This window comes from Salmo salar, chromosome 19 (assembly GCF_965601325.2).
Source record: "Salmo salar chromosome 19, fSalSal1, whole genome shotgun sequence".
NCBI classification, from domain to species: Eukaryota; Metazoa; Chordata; class Actinopteri; order Salmoniformes; family Salmonidae; genus Salmo; species Salmo salar.
The window spans coordinates 70,051,418-70,070,589 of record NC_138309.1 but is presented as its reverse complement, the minus strand read 5'-3'; the positions used below and the strand labels follow the sequence as shown (position 1 = coordinate 70,070,589).

The following is a 19,172-nucleotide window of genomic DNA, read 5'->3' as shown; positions in this document are numbered from 1 at the left end:
ATAGACAGAAACATGCATTCTGTGTTGACATTGAGCAGCGACAGTCATGTGTTTGGTGGACAGACAGACTGACTCACGTTGCTGGTGGCACAGAACTGCCTCTCTCCGTCCTTGATCTCAGGGCTGAACTTCTGCAGCAGGGCTTTCTGCACCCTCCAGATGGGGGGAGGCTCTCGACCGGTCTTCAGGGCCAGCTAGGGTTTGAGGGGTGAGGGAGTCAATACATCACATACTGAACACACAACTACCATATATGAACACACACATTCTCTCACACACTTAACAGAACAGATGGAATATTTTGACAAACCATCAAACCTAGCGACTGTTGAACTGTTGATTAGTGATGTATTTTTTACTCACACATACACGCAAACACACAAATACCTTCATAGTTGCAATGTCTTCCACACGCACCACAAACTCGTCCCTCTCTCGGAAAATGCCTTCACCTCCGCTCTCGCTCTCGTCCTCCTCGCTCTCTCCGGCGATGGCGGCATCCTCCTGCTTCTGAGCCACGTGCAGCGAGGTGACCTGAGAGCCAGGGGCTTCTTCCGGAGACGCGCGGGGCTCCGGTGAGTACTTAGGGAACTCTGTGGCCGGGGATGACTGAGGAAGCGGGGAGGAGAGAGGGAGGGTGGCAGAAGCAGGATGAAGAGGGGAGGGATAGAGAGGGAGGGTTGCGGGAGCAGGATGAAGAGGGGAGGGATTGAAAGGAGGGAGGGGGCTCAGAGGTTGGGACTTCTGCTGTTGTGCTGCTTCTTGTGGCGGCAAGGGTGATGAAGGGAGAGAGAGGGGAGGTAAGGGGGAAGGCGGGGGAGAGGGAGAGAAGGATTGAGCGGGGGAGGCGGAGGGAGGTGGGGGGGCGACTGGTGCTTCCTGGGACTCCGGGAGGGAAGCTGGAATATGGAGAGAAGTGCTAATGTAATTTTCTTCAAGAATCAATAGGTATATAAGGTATCGTTTAAATTAACCAAACAGCTGTAAAGATCACAGTTGTGGGCCTTTAATATCATTCAGTTCAAACTTTTAGAACTATCATCATAACAATGGGACTATCGTTTCTTTTAATCAGTTCTTTACTTTGTGTGCAATATGAAATCGATTCAATGACAGAATTTTAGCAAGAGCACAGCCACAAGCTAAAATAATTATTTGTCATGAGCTAACTCGTGAAAATAAATTTGAAGAAAAAAATGGGGCATGAGCAGAAACAACAAGAATATGAAGAAAAGTCTTGTAAGATATGAGAAGGGGAATTTTTTTTCTGGTTCCAAAAATAGATATATTATCTACACTGAACAAAAACAAATGCAAGATGTAAAGTGTGCCCAAATTTGTTTACATCCCTGTTAGTGAGCATTTCTCCTTTGTCAAGATAATCCATTCAGCTGAAACGTGTGGCATTTCAAGAATCTGATTAAACAGCATGATAATTATACAGATGCACCTTGTGCTGGGGACAATAAAAGGCCACTCTAAAATGTGCAATTTTGTCACACAACACCACATGTCAAGTTTTGATGGAGAGTGCAATTGGCATGCTGACTGCAGGAATGTCCACCAGACCTGTTGCCAGAGTATTGAATGTTCATTTCTCTACCATAAGCCGTTTGGAATTTAGCAGTACGTCCAACCGGCCTCAAACTGCAGACCATGTGTATGGCGTCATGTGGGCAAGCGGTTTGCTGATGTCAACGTTGTGAACAGAGTGCCCATGGCGGTGGTGGGGTTATGGTATGGGCGGGCATAAGCTACGGACAACGAACACAATTGAAGTTTATCATTGGCAATTTCAACGCACAGAGATACCATGATGAGATCCTGCCATTCACCCGCCACCATCACCTCATTTTTCAGCATGATAATGCGCGGCCCCGTGTCACAAGGATCTGTACACAATTCCTGGAAGCTGAAAAATTCCCAGTTCTTCCATGAACTGCATACTCACCAGACATGTCACCCATTGAGCACGTTTGGGATGCTCTGGATCGACGTGTACGACAGCGTATTCCAGTTCCTGCCAATATCCAGCAACTTCGCACAGCAATTGAAGAGGAGTGGGACAACATTCCACAAGCCACAATCAACAGCCTGATTAACTCTATCCGAAGGAGATGTGTCGTGCTGCATGAGGCAAATGGTGGTCACACCAGATACTGACTGGTTTTCTGATCCACACACACGCCGACCTTTTTAAGGTATCTGTGACCAACAGATGCGTATCTGTACTTGCAGTCATGTGAAATCCATAGGTTAAGGACTAAGGAATTCATTTTGATTGACTGATGATGAATTGTAACTCAGTATAATCTTTGAAATAGTTGCATTTATATTTTTATTCACTATATACAGTGCATTCGAAAAATATTCCGACCCCTTGACATTTTCCTCATTTTGTTACGTTACAGCCTTATTCTGAAAAATATATATTTTTTATTATTCCTCAATCTACACACTACACCCTTAATGACACTGTGAAAACAGGTTCTTAGAAGTGTTTGCAAATCTATTAAATATTTTAAAAAACAAATACCTTATATACATACAGTTGAAGTCGGAAGTTTACATAGACTTAGGTTGGAATCATTAAAACTCGTTTTTCAACTACTCCACAAATGTCTTGTTAACAAACTATAGCTTTGGCAAGTCGGTTAGGACATCTACTTTGTCCATGACACAAGTCATTTTTCCAACAATTGTTTACAGACAGATTATTTCACTGTATCACAATTCCAGTGGGTCAGAAGTTTACATACACTAAGTTGACTGCCTTTAAACAGCTTGGAAAATTCCAGAAAATTATGTCATGGCTTTAGAAGCTTCTCATAGGCTAATTGACATCATTTGAGTCAATTGGAGGTGTACCTGTGGATGTATTTCAAGGCCTACCTTCAAACTCAGTGCCTCTTTGCTTGACATCATGGGAAAATCAAAAGAAATCAGCCAAGACCTCAGAAAAAAAATGTAGACCTTTGTAAAGATGCTGGAGGAAACCGGTACAAAAGTATCTATATCCACAGTAAAACGAGTCCTATATCGACATAACCTGAAATGCCGCTCAGCAAGGAAGAAGCCACTGCTTCAAAACCGCCATAAAAAAGCCTGACTATGGTTTGCAACTGCACATGGGGACAAAGATTGTTCTTTTGGAGAAATGTCCTCTGGTCTGATGAAACAAAAATAGAACTATTTGGCCATAATGAGCATCGTTATGTTTGGAGGAAAAAGGGGGACGCTTGCAAGCCGAAGAACACCATCCCAACTGTGAACTACGGGGGTGGCAGCATTATGTTGTGGGGGTGCTTTGCTGCAGGAGGGACTGGTGTACTTCACAAAATAGATGGCACATGAGGAAGGAAAATTATGTGGATATATTGAAGCAACATCTCAAGACATCAGTCAGGAAGTTAAAGCTTGGTCACAAATGGGTTTTCCAAATGGAAAATGACCCCAAGCATACTTCCAAAGTTGTGGCAAAATGGCTTAACCTGTTGGGTCTAGGGGGCAGCATTTGCACGTCTGGATAAAAAAAATGTACCCGATTTAATCTGGTTACTAATCCTACCCAGTAACTAGAATATGCATATACTTATTATATATGGATAGAAAACACTCTAAAGTTTCCAAAACTGTTTGAATGGTGTCTGTGAGTATAACAGAACTCATTTGGCAGGCAAAACCCTGAGACATTTTCTGACAGGAAGTGGATACCTGATGTGTTGTATTGACTTTAAAGCTATCCCATTGAAAGACACAGGGGTTTAGGAATATTTTGGCACTTCCTATTGCTTCCACTAGATGTCACCAGCCTTTACAAAGTGTTTTGAGTCTTCTGGAGGGAGATCTGACCGAACAAGAGCCATGGAACGGTGATGTCCCATTAGACACCTGGCGCGCTACTTCATGTTGGGTACCCTCGTTCCAATACGTTATAAAAGGCTATGCATTCGTCCACCTTGAATATTATTCATGTTCTGGTTAAAAAAGGCCCTAATGATTTATGCTATACAACGTTTGACATGTTTGAACGAACGGAAATATATTTTTTCCCCTCGTTCATGACGAGAAGTCCGGCTGGCTTACATCATGTGCTAACGAGACGGAGATTTTTGGACATAAATGATGAGCTTTTTTGAACAAAACTACATTCGTTATGGACCTGTGATACCTGGAAGTGACATCTGATGAAGAGAATCAAAGGTAATGGATTATTTACATAGTATTTTCGATTTTAGATCTCCCCAACATGACGTCTAGTCTGTATCGCAACGCGTATTTTTCTGGGCACAGTGCTCAGATTATTGCAAAGTGTGATTTCCCAGTAAGGTTATTTTTAAATCTGGCAAGTTGATTGCGTTCAAAAGATGTAAATCTATAATTCTTTAAATGACAATATAATATTTTAACAATGTTTTCTAATTTTAATTATTTAATTTCTGACGCTGACTTGACTGCCGGTTATTGGAGGGAAACGATTTCCTCAACATCAATGCCATAGTAAAACGCTGTTTTTGTATATAAATATGAACTTGATAGAACTAAAAATGCATGCATTGTCTAACATAATGTCCTAGGAGTGTCATCTGATGGAGATTGTAAAAGGTTAGTGTATCATTTTAGCTGGTTTTATGGTTTTGGTGACCCTGTCTTTGACTTGACAAAACATTACACACAACTCTTGTAAATGTACTGTCCTAACATACTCTAAATTTATGCTTTCGCCGTAAAACCTTTTTGAAATCGTAAAACGTGGTTAGATTAAGGAGATGTTTATCTTTCAAATGGTGTAACATAGTTGTATTTTTGAAAAATTTGAATTTTGACATTTATTTGGATTCAAATTTGCCGCTCTTGAAATGCACCTGCTGTTGATGGAGTGCACCACAGGTGGCACGCTAGCGTCCCACCTAGCCCCAAGAGGTTAAGGACAACAAAGTCAAGGTATTGAGTGGCCATCACAAAGCCCTGACCTCAATCCCATAGAACATTTTTGGGAAGAACTGAAAAAGCATGTGCGAGCAAGGAGGCCTACAAACCTGACTCAGTTACACCAGCTCTGTCAGGAGGAATGGGCCAAAATTCACCCAAGTTATTGTGGGAAGCTTGTGGAAGGCTACCCGAAACATTTGACCCAAGTTAAACATTTTAAAGGCAATGCTACCAAATACTAATTGAGTGTATGTAAACTTCTGACCCACTGGGAATGTGATGTAAGTAATGAAAGCAGAAATAAATCATTCTCTCTAGTATTATTCTGACATTTCACATTATTAAAATAAAGTGGTGATCCAAACTGACCTAAGACAGGGAATTTTTACTTGGATTAAATGTCAGGAAATGTGGAAAAACTGAGTTTAAATGTATTTGGCTAAGGTGTATGTAAACTTCCGACTTCAACTGTAGGGTATTCAGACCCTTTACTATGAGACTGAAATTGAGCTCAAGTATGTCCTGTTCCATTTCTACAACTTGATTGGAGTCCACCTGTGGGAAATTCAATTGATTGGACATGATTTGGAAAGGCACACCCGTCTATATAAAGGTCAAACAGTTGACAGTGCATGTCAGAGCAAAAACCAAGCCACGAGGTCAAAGGAATTGTCTGTTGCACTCCGAGACTGGATTGTGTCGAGGCATAGATCTGGGGAAGGGCACCAAAAAAATTCTGCAGCATTGAAGGTCCCCAAGAACACAGTGGTCTCCATCATTCATAAATGGAAGAAGTTTGGAACAACCAACTCTTTCTAGAGCTGGCCGCCTGGCCAAACTAAGCAATCGGGAGAGAAGGGCCTTGGTCAGGGAGGTCACCAAGACCCAATTGTCCCACTATCAGAGCTCCAGATGTCCTCTGTGGAGATGGGAGAACCTTCCAGAAGGACAACCATCGCTGCAGAACACCAATCAGGCCGTTATGGTAGAGTGGCCAGACGGAAGCCACTCCTCAGTAAGAAGCACATGACAGCCTGATTGGAGTTTTCCAAAAGGCACCTAAAGGACTCTCAAACCATGAGAAACCACATTCTCTGGTCTGATGAAACCAAGATTGAACTCTTTGGCCTGAATGCCAGGCGTGACATCCCTACGGTGAAGCGTGGTGGTGGCAGCATCATGCTGTCGGGATGTTTTTCAGCAGCAGGGACTGGGAGACTAGTCAGGATTGAGGGAAAGATGAACGGAGGAAAGTACAGAAAGATCCTTGATGAAAACTTGCTCCAAATCACTCAGGACCTCAGACTGGGGGCGAAGGTTCACCTTCCAAAAGGACAACAACCCTAAGCACAGACAATGCAGGAGTAGCTACGGAACAAGTCACTGAATGTACTTGAGTGGCCCACCCAGAGCCCGGACTTAAACCCAATCGAACATCTCTGGAGAGACCTGAACATAGCTGTGCAGCGACGCTCCCCATCCAACCTGTCAGAGCTTGAGTGGATCTGCAGAGAACAATGGGAGAAACTCTCCAAATACAGGTGTGCCAAGCTTGTAGCATCATACCCAAGAAGACTCAAGGCTGTAATCGATGCCAAAGGTGTTTCAACAAAGTACCGTAATTTCCGGACTATTAAGCGCACCTGAATATAAGCCACTGAATAAAAAAAAGAAAAATTATTTTGAACATAAATAAGCCTCACATGTCTATAACATTACACAGGCTTTAACGAAACACGGCTTGTAACAAAAATAAATAGGCTTTAACGAAACACGGCTTGTAACAAAAATAAATAGGCTTTAACGAAACACGGCTTGTAACAAAAAATAAAAAATTAGCAGTAAGCTTTAGTAATCTTTTTGCACTGAGTCAATTCCTCACGCTGCTGTTTCCAACGTCTTATCATCGACTCATTAAGACCAAGCTCCCGTGCAGCAGCTCTATTTCCTTTTCCAACAGCCAGATCAATCGCCTTCAACTTGAAAGCTGCATCATATGCATTTCTCCGTGTCTTTGCCATGATGAGGGTGACAAAATGACTACCGTAATCAGAATGATGGGAAGTTTGAGAGCGCTCGATTTAATCTAAACAGTAAACAAAAAAGTTGTTTGACCGTAACCCGTTCTGCAATTTTATTGGTCTAATGAAAGCTTCATGCCGTCAAACTGAGCACGTCACAGAATGTGTTTTTTTGGAAAGCGGGAAAAATCCATATATTAGCCGCGTCATTGTTTAAGCTGCGAGGTTCAAAGCCTGGGAAAAAAGTTGCGGCTTATAGTCCGGAATTTACGGTACTGAGTAAAGGGTCTGAATAATTACGTAAATGTGATAGTTTTTTTATTTTCAATACATTTGCAAAAATGTCTGGGGTATTCTGGGGCTTTGTCATTATGGGGTATTGTGTATAGAACGCTGATAAAAACAACAATTTAATCCAATTTAGAACACAACAAAATATGGAAAAAGTCAAGGGGCTCCGATACTATGATACAATATTTTAAACTATTACATCTGAGCCAAAATAGTAAATATGTGGGAAACAACTACTAAGTGGTCGCTTGCCACATTTTATGCTGCACTGTGCAACTTTCATTAAAAACTTGTCATCCAAATATGACAAAGTTTTCGTTTGCAATCTCAGTTGATCCCCCTCACCTCGCAAGGACATAATGTTTTTTTCCCCCTCCTTTTGCCATACTGGTATTGGCAATCATCGACAACAAAATATCATCAATATGATCTGTATCGGCCCGGTATTTCCCTTACCTTCTAATTTGGGTGCACCAAGTGTTTCAAACTCTGGCGCCTCCTCTTCCATAACCTTCACTTCACTCTCATTACCCACTCCTCCCATCTTCCTCTCCTCCTCATCATCATCATCATTCTCCATCTCCCGGTCCTCTCGCTGTAGTACAGCCGGCTCGGCCGCCTGGAGCTGGGTGTGAGGGGTGTGTGAGGGGGTCTGGGGGCTGAGGGTGGGGGGCTGCAGCGGGGTCGATGTGAGCTGGGCCTGCCTAGGTTGGGGTTGGGACTGGGGTGGGGGAGGAGGTGGGGGCGGCTGGAAGGCCAGCTGCGGTGTATCGTAGAGAGCCGAGATGGCTGAGGAGATGCTCTTCTGCAGGTCCTGGTTCTTGCCCACCGAATCCTCCTCATCCGAGGAGAACGAGGGCAGCGTCTCCAGGTTCCTCTTCAGCTCGTCGTCCAGGGTGCGCTTGCAGGGGCTGGGGCAGCCAACCAGGGCCAGGCCGCCGTTGCCCTCACCCTCCCCGAATGGAGGCGGCACTGAGGACAAGGGACAGAGCCCTCCACATTTGAGCGGTGAAGCGTCACCATGTCCTGATTCCATTCCCACAGGCATTTCCAAGCCCTGAGGTCTCTTTCCCGACTTGAGGAAGTCCATGAAGGAGGCCATGAAGCCCGCCTTGGATTCCGAATCCTTCTCATCCACCTGAGAGAGAGACAGAGAGGGAGCGGGTCGGGAATAGAGAGAAAAAATAGACTCAGGTTCACTAGTGGGGAAATACTGGTTTCCACTCTTCATTTTACCGACTGAGAAGGGTAACATTGTAACATACAACACACAGGATAAAACATTTTAAACTGATTCATTGGACAAACAAATGTAATAGTCCTTTACCCTTCCATCCATCCCCTCTCCATCCACTCCATCACTCAGCATCTGGCTGTTCTGCTTGCTCTTGTTCTGGGTCCTGTTGGAGTCTGTCCCTCCGCACGGGGGTCCGGGACTCAGGCCAAGGGAGGGAGCCGAGCCCACCGAGCCGTCCGACAGAGCGGGGTCTGTACCAGACAGAGAGTCTATCCTCAGCAGGTCGTCGGAAGAGGACATGGAGCCGATGGGCAGTTTGATCTACGACAGGAAAAAAACGGGAAAGGTTTTGCTAAAATGCCAATAGAGTACAGAGTACAGTAAACTTTGCTATTCCTGCCACCTTAAAGGAACATTCCACTCCAAAATGAAAAGCTGTCCGATGTCATGATGCATTCGAATCCCATGTCATCAGTTGTATAGATCCAGATTTATGGGAAGTGGTTAAATCTTGACAGACTACTTTAGAGATCTGAAACCGTTTGACAAACTTTGATTTGAAAGTGTAACGTCCCTTTAAGTACAGGCCTGCTATGACATCTATATTTCCCCCTGGGGATTAATGAAGTTCAATTCAATCACTCACCTTGAGAGGTGGTATGGGCTCCTGATGCTGTGGAGCCTGGTGGTGGAGCTGATGCTGTTGTTGCTGAAGGTGGTGTTGCTGCGTCTGGTCCTTCCTAGTCATCTCCATAAACATGTCATTTCTCCTCACCCGGCATCCACTACCACGGTCCCTGCCCAGTTTACCATCCATTCCTCCTCCATTCCCCCCTCCTAATCCGGTTCCTCCTCCCATCTCACCGGTCAACATTCCACAGGGCGTGTGCTGCTCTGGCTGCGGGCGAATGCGAGGCCTACCCCTGGGCCTGGGAGGCCCCTCTCTCTTTTGCTTGGTGGGCTTACGTCCCCTTTTCTTGACCACGTCCTGCGACATGAGCTGGGGAGGGGGGCCGAGGGGGGGATAACCTGTCGAGTGGTAGAAGTTAAGGTCTCCCATGAGGGGGCTGAGCGTGCCTCCTCCTCCAGCCCCACCTCCTGTCTTACGGCAACTGGAGACCAGGTCGGGGAGGAGGTCGGGGAGCCGGCGGCTGTTCAGGCGGATGTCTGCCGGCTGGTTGTCCTTGTCCTCGTCATCCTCGAACTCGTACTCCTGCGCGTAGCTCTTCTTGGGCAGCGTGTTGGGGTCCCGGCGCTCCTTGAGCAGATGGAACGAGCTTGACTTGAGTAGCTTCTTGGGGCGCGATGAGCAGAAGATGGGTGAGGTGAGGCCTCCAGAACTGACACCAGTACCGCCAGCGCACCCGCCTGGACTCGAGGACAATTTCCCCGGGCCAGTGACGCCCATGCCTCCGGGGCCTTGCAACTGGATCAGGCCCAGCTGCTCCGTATTGACGGTGGAGGGCAGCTCATGGGTCTTGAGGGATTCCAGGTCCATGGTGCTGCTGCCTGACTCGGAGAGACCGTGGCAGTACTGCACGTAGCCCTGGTCGCCGCCGTGGTGGCCATGCATGTCATAGCTGGCTCTTCCGCTTCCCCCTCCACTTCCTCTACCTGAATTAGCCTTCATGGCCTCCTCATGGCCATCTCCTGGTCCCTCTTTGTTCATCTCCCCCTGCATTGGGCCTGCGCTTTCTCCGGCGCAGCTCGACTTGGAGTAGTCGTCCGAGCAGAACATGTCCTCCATGCCGGGGAAGAAGGAGCGGTCCTCGTCTTGCAGGAGCGAGTCCGGGAAGCAGATGGAGGTGAGCGGGACGAAGTGATTCTGGCTCTGGCCGCCGCTTTTCTCCACGGGGCTGACCGTGTCAAACGGGTGCTGCTCAGAGCGCTGTTGCTGGTCCAATTGGACCTGCTGGCCCAGGGTGAGCTGGGAAGGGTGGGACTGGGACTTCTGTTGCTGTGAGTGGGTGGAAGCTGAGGGAGGGGGCAAGTGGTTGGACAGGGGGTGAGCATGGCCTTGGGAGTGGTGCCCTGAGTGGCTTTGCTGGTGGTGTGAGTTGGGGTGTTGCTGTTGTTGATGGTGCTGGGGGAGGTGGTGCACTTGCGAGGAGGCGGATAAGCCCATGTCGGGCTCAGAGAGTAATGAGTGGACTTCTGAATGTTGAGGGTGGTGGGACGCGAGCCTTTGCTGCTCTTGTTGCATGCGGCACTCTCCGCTCCCTCCACCACCACCTCCTCTCCTCTCCTCCACTCCCCCTCCATCCGTACTGGAGGTCTGGGAGAGCGAGCACTCCAGCATGTCCAGGGAGGACACCACCGAGCTCTGCTGTTGTTGCTTGGACTGGCTCTGGTCCTGTTGAGGAGGTCCGTGGCTGTAGTGAGTGGCCGCCACTGCGGCCTCCAAAGCCTGGGACTGGAGTTGTAGCTGAAGCTGGGAAGCCTGCTGGGTCGGAGTCTGGTGTTTATTTGGGCCCATTCGCCCTCCGGCTCCATCCATCATAGCTTGTTGTTGGCTCACCGAATGCTGCTGCTGTTGATGGGGCTCCATTTTGTTGCGGGTGGTGTGGGACAGCACAGACTGGAGCAGGTGGGGCGTTTGGCGGGACTGGTGTGTGGGGGAATCCATGAGGGAGGCTGAGGCTTGAGACTGAGAGTGCTGTTGCTGCTGGACCTCGGGGGTCTTGCGTGGGTACACCAGCTCCGAGCGCTCTTGTGGCTTCTTTTGCGGGTCCATGTGAGCGAGGGATTGAAGGTGGGCATGGGAGGCGGTGTGCTGTTGCTGCGGGTGGGAGGAGTGTTGGGGGCCCAGGGAGTGCTGGGAGTATGGGTCGCCCCGGCCATAGTGCACCACTGATCCCAGAGAGTGGTGGAGGAGGGGGTGGCTTTGCTCAGCACTTCCTCTTCCTCCAATCCTGCCACCGCCTCGTCTGTCATTCCTCTGTTGTTGTTGCTGCTGTTTCTTGAGAGACATCTCCAGCTGTCTGTCTAGGCCAGTAACCCCCCCGCCTGATTCGGTGCTGGAGATGGCGCTGTGAGTGCGGATAACGCTCTGGAGGTGGCACCTCTCCTCAGAGCTCTTTCCCAGCTCATAGGACGACAGCCCTTTGCCGCCATCTGTGGTAGAGGAGACGGGCTGGGGAGGTGCCTGCTGTTGGGCCGTCTGTTGAGATTGTTGCTGCTGGGAGTGGTGGTGGGACGCCTGGGGCACTGGACTGGCCTGGGCTTGGAAAAGGTGCTGGATCAAGAAGTCGTCATCCACATCCTCTTGAGACCTCTGAGAGCCCACACCTAGCATGCTGCTGGGGTCAGATTTGGTCTTGTTGGAGTTGGGGTGGTAGGACTGGGGCCGAGGGCCTCTGGTGTCAGGGTAGCCCTGAGGGGAGGACATGAAGGTGGGGGAAAGGACAGAGGAGATATATTTGTTAGAGCCCGTTCCTCCTGGGGTCTTGGTGGGGCAGGCAGGGGCGGGGGAGTGCAACCCTGGACGGTTGATCCCAGAGTTGGCCGACGGGGAGGGGATCGACTCAGGGATATGGTAAGACCCTCCTCCGCCACCTCCTCTCTCATTTGCCATACTGCTCGTGGCTCCTCCTCCTCCTGAGCCAGAAGTCCCACCTCCTGAGCTGCTACTACCACCGCCTCCTGAGGTTCCACCCCCAGACGGCCCACCCGACCGTAAAAGGGCAGGGGAGTGGCCTGGGCCGTAACCTATTGACGGACTTCCCTCTCCGCCTAGAGAGGAGGGGAGGGACCCATAAGCAGAGTCAGTCCCGTATACCACATCCGCCGAATACGACTGGCTTTGCCCTCCCAGGCTCCCATAGCCTTTTCTTACCCCGGCTGAGCTCAGGTCTTGGGCCTGAGGGGAGCTGAAGCCGCCATAGGACTGGGGGAGGTGGGAGAGAGGGGGCTGACTGGGTGAGTATGACTGGGTCTGCGGTTGCGGCGGGGTTTGGCCTGCGAGGGCAGTGGTGGGGGTTTTCACAAGGGATGCGGGTGAGCTGTAGCTCGAGAGCCTGTGCTTGGGTAAGGGCTGCTGGGCAGACGTGGATGAGGTTGGAGGGGGCTGTTGCTGCTGGGGAGCTGGGGGAGCACTCTGGGTGGGAGGCTGCTGTCTAGGGGGGCCCGAGCTAGAGCTGGAGGGGGGGATGGAGTTGGAGGGGTGGGCTCCCGAGGCAGATGAGGAAGAAGAAGAGGAGGTCGAAGAAGTGGAGGACGCAGAAGGGGGCGTGTGAGGGGTGCGGGAGGAGGACACCGAGCTGGCCGAGGAGTAGCCGCTGCTAGAGTTGCTCTTGGCGCCCTTCCCCACTGCTGAAGAGGTGGAGGACGAGTAAGGGGGCTGGATGATGGGCCGATAAACCTGTTCTGTCCGGGAAGAGGCCTTGTGGTCCGAGGAGGGACTCTGGTCACCTAGGGGGCTGCAGGAGAGGCCGGCATGCCGGGGGTGGGCTATCTGCTGGTACCCGGCTCCTCCGCAGCTGAGGTACTGCTGCAGGGAGTGGGCTGCCGAGGAGGAGAGCTGTGACTGGGACGGCGTGGGACGCTGGTAGTGCTTGATTACGCTGTCCTGCCGGGGCACAGCCCTCTCCTGAACCGAGTTAGATTGGGCCTGAGCCTGAGCTTGGGCTGAGGAGAACACTGAGGCGTTGTACAACTGGGAGGACTGGTCCTGCAGCTGGGAGGACAGCAGGTTGAACTGGTGGGACTGGATGTGTAGTGCCGATGAGGCCTGGGCCGAGGAGGCGGCGCCTGTGGAGTCCTGGGCACCCCGGTAGGCTGCGGCGGCGCCCTGAGAGGACAGGAGGCGGTCGAAGCCCAGGCTGGACTGGGAGGGACCCTTGATGTGCAGCAGAGGGTCGTGGGGGGAGAGGAGTCCGTTGGAGGTAGGGCTGAACGTGGGAGTGTCCTGAAGGGTGGGGAAGGAGCGGCTGGAGAAGGAGGCCGGGTGCTGATAGGCCGAGAGGGCAGAGGAAGAGGGGAAGGAGCCCGAGCCGGAGATGAAGAGCTCGGCAGGGGCAGGGGTGTGCATCGCTGTCAGGGTCAGATAAAGAGACAAGAGGACGATTATTCAACACCCGTCAACTGAAAGAACTGACAAGCATGACTAAATAAATTGTAACCCACCCCCCCGTAAAATGTAAAAAGTCAATCCAATATCCAAATGACACCAACATAACCTCAATGCAAATCACTGACACTGACAGTAATCACCGTTCAGAATATGGCGAGGCGCAACAATGCCGACAAAAGAGAGGAATAACAATTCGACATTGTATGGCGTTGGAAATGTCATATTGACTTTTGCGACCCCGTTTTGAATGTCAACACATTAACAAGACAGGTCTGGTCACATGCCTACCTGTCTGCCAGGACGGCGTGCGGAACTGGGAAAGCAGGGAGGAGGCGGAGGGTTGAGGCTGGGGACCCCGCTGGGACTCAAGAGCAGAGATCAGATTCATGACTGAGGCGTCTGGCCCAGAGGGGCTGGCGTGGTGCAGACCTGTGTCAAATAGTCCAGAGAGACCTGATGAGACAAATACAACCATGGGTAAACCGTGACGACCATGTCCTTATTTGACAGCAAACTCAACAGGACCCGCTTTCTCAAAAGCATCTTAACCTCTATGGGCTAGGTGGGACGCCTACTCAACAGCCAGTGTAATCCCGTGGCGCGATATATACCTAAAGAATGCAAAAACTTCAATTTTTCAAACATATGACTATTTTACACCATTTTAAAGACAAGACTCTCGTTAATCTAACCACACTGTCCGATTTCAAAAAGGCTTTACAACGAAAGCAAAACATTAGATTATGTCAGCAGAGTACCCAGCCAGAAATAATCAGACACCCATTTTTCAAGCTAGCATATAATGTCACATAAACCCAAACCACAGCTAAATGCAGCACTAACCTTTGATGATCTTCATCAGATGACACTCCTAGGACATTATGTTATACAATACATGCATGTTTTGTTCAATCAAGTTCATATTTATATCAAAAACCAGCTTTTTACATTAGCATGTGACTAGCATTCCCACCGAACACTGCCGGTGAATATACTAAATTACTCACGATAAACGTTCACAAAAAGCATAACAATTATTTAAAGAATTATAGATACAGAACTCCTCTATGCACTCGATATGTCCGATTTTAAAATAGCTTTTCGGTGAAAGCACATTTTGCAATATTCTCAGTAGATAGCCCGGCATCACAGGGCTAGCTATTTAGACACCCAGCAAGTTTAGCACTCACCAAAGTCAGATTTACTATAAGAAAAATGTTATTACCTTTGCTGTCTTCGTCAGAATGCACTCCCAGGACTTCTACTTCAATAACAAATGTTGGTTTGGTTCAAAATAATCCATAGTTATATCCAAATAGCGGCGTTTTGTTCGTGCGTTCAAGACACTATCCGAAAGGGTAAATAAGGGTGACGAGCATGGCGCAATTCGTGACAAAAAAATTCTAAATATTCTATTACCGTACTTCGAAGCATGTCAACCGCTGTTTAAAATCAATTTTTAATGCAATTTTTCTCATAAAAAAGCGATAATATTCCGACCGGGAATCTGCGTTTAGGTAAACAGACGAAAGAAAATAAAGCATGGGGTCGACTCGGGCACGCGCCTAAGCCGATAGTACTCTGATCGGCCACTTGCCAAACGCGATAAAGTGTTTCAGCCAGAGGCTGCCTCGATATCGTTCAGCTTTGTCCCGGGCTCTGAGAGCCTATGGGAGCCGTAGGAAGTGTCACGTTATAGCAAAGATCCTCAGTCTTCAATAAAAAGAGCCAAGATGAAACACAACTTGTCAGACAGGCCACTTCCTGCATGGAATCTTCTCAGGTTTTGGCCTGCCATATGAGTTCTGTTATACTCACAGACACCATTCAAACAGTTTTAGAAACTTTAGGGTGTTTTCTATCCAAAGCCAATAATTATATGCATATTCTAGTTACTGGGCAGGAGTAGTAACCAGATTAAATCGGGTACGTTTTTTATCCGGCCGTGTCAACACTGCCCCCTAGCCCTAACAGGTTAATGTGAGTCTGGAAGGAGAGTTTACAGTCTAAACAGACACCTAGGTATTTGTAGTTGTCCACATATTCTAAGTCAGAACCATTCAGAGTAGTGATACTGGGCGGGCAGGGATCGGTTGCAGAGCATGCATTTAGTTTTACATGCATTTAAGAGCAGTTGGAGGCCACGGAAGGAGAGTTGTATGGCATTGAAGCTCGTCTGGAGGTTAGTTAACACAGTGTCCAAAGAAGGGACACAAGTATACAGAATGGTGTCGTCTGCGTTGAGGTGGATCAGAGAATCACCAGCAGTAAGAGCGACATCATTGATGTATACATAGAAAAGAGTTGGCCCGAGAATTGAACCCTGTGGCAGCCCCATTGAGACTGCCAGAGGTCCGGACAACAGGCCCTCCGATTTGACACACTGAACTCTGTCTGAGAAGTAGTTGGTGAACCAGGCGAGGCAGTCATTTGAGAAACCAAGGCTGTTGAGTCTACCAATAAGAATGTGGTGATTGACAGAGTCGAAAGCCTTGGCCAGGTCGATGAAGACGGCTGCACAGTATTGTCTTTTATCGATGGCGGTTATGATATCGTTTAGGACCTTGAGCGTGGCTGAGGTGCACCCATGACCAGCTCGGAAACCAGATTACATAGCGGAGAAGGTATGGTGGGATTCGAAATGGTCGGTGATCTGTTTGTTAACCTGTTGGGTCTAGGGGGCAGCATTTGCACGTCTGGATAAAAAAAATGTACCCGATTTAATCTGGTTACTAATCCTACCCAGTAACTAGAATATGCATATACTTATTATATATGGATAGAAAACACTCTAAAGTTTCCAAAACTGTTTGAATGGTGTCTGTGAGTATAACAGAACTCATTTGGCAGGCAAAACCCTGAGACATTTTCTGACAGGAAGTGGATACCTGATGTGTTGTATTGACTTTAAAGCTATCCCATTGAAAGACACAGGGGTTTAGGAATATTTTGGCACTTCCTATTGCTTCCACTAGATGTCACCAGCCTTTACAAAGTGTTTTGAGTCTTCTGGAGGGAGATCTGACCGAACAAGAGCCATGGAACGGTGATGTCCCATTAGACACCTGGCGCGCTACTTCATGTTGGGTACCCTCGTTCCAATACGTTATAAAAGGCTATGCATTCGTCCACCTTGAATATTATTCATGTTCTGGTTAAAAAAGGCCCTAATGATTTATGCTATACAACGTTTGACATGTTTGAACGAACGGAAATATATTTTTTCCCCTCGTTCATGACGAGAAGTCCGGCTGGCTTACATCATGTGCTAACGAGACGGAGATTTTTGGACATAAATGATGAGCTTTTTTGAACAAAACTACATTCGTTATGGACCTGTGATACCTGGAAGTGACATCTGATGAAGAGAATCAAAGGTAATGGATTATTTACATAGTATTTTCGATTTTAGATCTCCCCAACATGACGTCTAGTCTGTATCGCAACGCGTATTTTTCTGGGCACAGTGCTCAGATTATTGCAAAGTGTGATTTCCCAGTAAGGTTATTTTTAAATCTGGCAAGTTGATTGCGTTCAAAAGATGTAAATCTATAATTCTTTAAATGACAATATAATATTTTAACAATGTTTTCTAATTTTAATTATTTAATTTCTGACGCTGACTTGACTGCCGGTTATTGGAGGGAAACGATTTCCTCAACATCAATGCCATAGTAAAACGCTGTTTTTGTATATAAATATGAACTTGATAGAACTAAAAATGCATGCATTGTCTAACATAATGTCCTAGGAGTGTCATCTGATGGAGATTGTAAAAGGTTAGTGTATCATTTTAGCTGGTTTTATGGTTTTGGTGACCCTGTCTTTGACTTGACAAAACATTACACACAACTCTTGTAAATGTACTGTCCTAACATACTCTAAATTTATGCTTTCGCCGTAAAACCTTTTTGAAATCGTAAAACGTGGTTAGATTAAGGAGATGTTTATCTTTCAAATGGTGTAACATAGTTGTATTTTTGAAAAATTTGAATTTTGACATTTATTTGGATTCAAATTTGCCGCTCTTGAAATGCACCTGCTGTTGATGGAGTGCACCACAGGTGGCACGCTAGCGTCCCACCTAGCCCCAAGAGGTTAACTTTTCTTTCGAGGACCTTAGAAAGGCAGGGTAGGATAAATATAGGTCAGCAGCAGTTTGGGTCTAGAGCGTCTCCCCCTTTGAAGAGAGGGATAACCATGGCAGCTTTCCTATCTTTGGGGATCTCAGATGATACGAAAGAGGTTGAACAGGCTAGTAATAGGGCCTGCAACAATTTCGGCGGATAATTTTAGAAAGAGAGGGTCCAGATTATCTAGCCCGTCTGATTTGTTGGGGGTCCAGGTTTTACATCTCTTTCAGAACATCAGCTATCTAGATACGGGTGAAGGAAAAATGGGGGAGGCTTGGGCAAGTTGCTGTGGGGGGTGCAGGGCTGTTGACTGGGGTAGGGGTAGCCAGGTGGAAAGCATGGCCAGCCGTAGAAAAATGCCTATTGAAATTCTCAATTATTGCAGATTTATCCTTGGTGACAGTGTTTCCTAGCCTCAGTGCAGTGGGCAGCTGGGAGGAGGTGCTCTTATTCTCCATGGACTTTAGTGTCCCAGAACTTATAGGAGTTTGTGCTACAGGATACAAATGTCTGTTTGAAAAAGCTAGCCTTTACGATCCTAACTGCCTGTGTATATTGGTTCCTAACTTCCCTGAAAAGGTGTATATTGCGGGGGCTATTCGAAGCTAATGCAGTACGCCACAAGATGTTTTTGTGCTGGTCAAGGACAGTCAGGTCTGGAGTGAACCAGGGGCTATATCTGTTCCTGGTTCAACATTTTTTGAACGGGGCATGCTTATTTAAGATGGTGAGGAAAGTACTTTTAAAGAATAACCAGGCATCCTCTACTGACGGAATGAGGTCAATGTCCTTCCAGGATACCCGGGCCAGGTCGATTAGAAAGGCCTGCTCGCTGAAGTGATTTAGGGAGCGTTTGACAGTGATGAGCGGTGGTCATTTGACCTCAGACCCATTACGGATGCAGGCAATGAGACAGTGATCGCTGAGATCCAGGCTGAAGACAGCAGAGGTATTTGGAGGGCAGGTTGGTTAGGATGATATTTATGAGGGTGCCCGTGTTTACGGATTTGGGGGTTGTACCTGGTAGGTTCATTGATAATTTGAGTGAGATTGAGGGCATCAAGCTTAGATTGTAGGACGGCCAGGGTGTTAAGCATGTCCCAGTTTAGGTCCCCTAACAGCACGAGCTCTGAAGAAAGATGGGGGGCAATCAATTGACATATGGTGTCCAGGGCACAGCTAGGGGCAGAAGGTGGTCTATAGCAAGCGGTAATGGTGAATGAGAGACTTGTTTCTGGAAAGGTGAATTTTTGAAAGTAGGAGCTCAAATTGTTTGGGCACAGACCTGGATAGTATAACAGAACCTTGCAGGCTCTCTCTGCAGTAGATTGGAACTCCGCCCCCTTTGGCAGTTCTATCTTGTCGGAAAATGTTATAGTTAGGGATGGAAATTTCAGGGTTTTTGGTGGTCTTCCTAAACCAGGATTCAGACACGGCTAGGACATCCGGGTTGGCAGAGTGTGCTAAGGCAGTGAATAAAACAAACT

General features: G+C 47.7%; 1 protein-coding gene across 1 annotated transcript in view; it reads right to left on the bottom strand.

The window, feature by feature from the left end:
* Window positions 1–19,172, bottom strand: part of LOC106579416 (proline-rich protein 12) — a 61,785-nt gene that overhangs the window by 16,843 nt on the left and 25,770 nt on the right. Inside the window, exons 3-8 of the mRNA XM_082965924.1 lie at window positions 13,841–14,005; window positions 9,128–13,512; window positions 8,572–8,802; window positions 7,701–8,382; window positions 388–899; window positions 78–194 (exon numbers count right to left, since the gene is read on the bottom strand). Coding sequence (XP_082822050.1) covers window positions 78–194; window positions 388–899; window positions 7,701–8,382; window positions 8,572–8,802; window positions 9,128–13,512; window positions 13,841–14,005 — 6,092 coding nt within the window. The remainder of the gene's footprint in view (window positions 1–77; window positions 195–387; window positions 900–7,700; window positions 8,383–8,571; window positions 8,803–9,127; window positions 13,513–13,840; window positions 14,006–19,172) is intronic.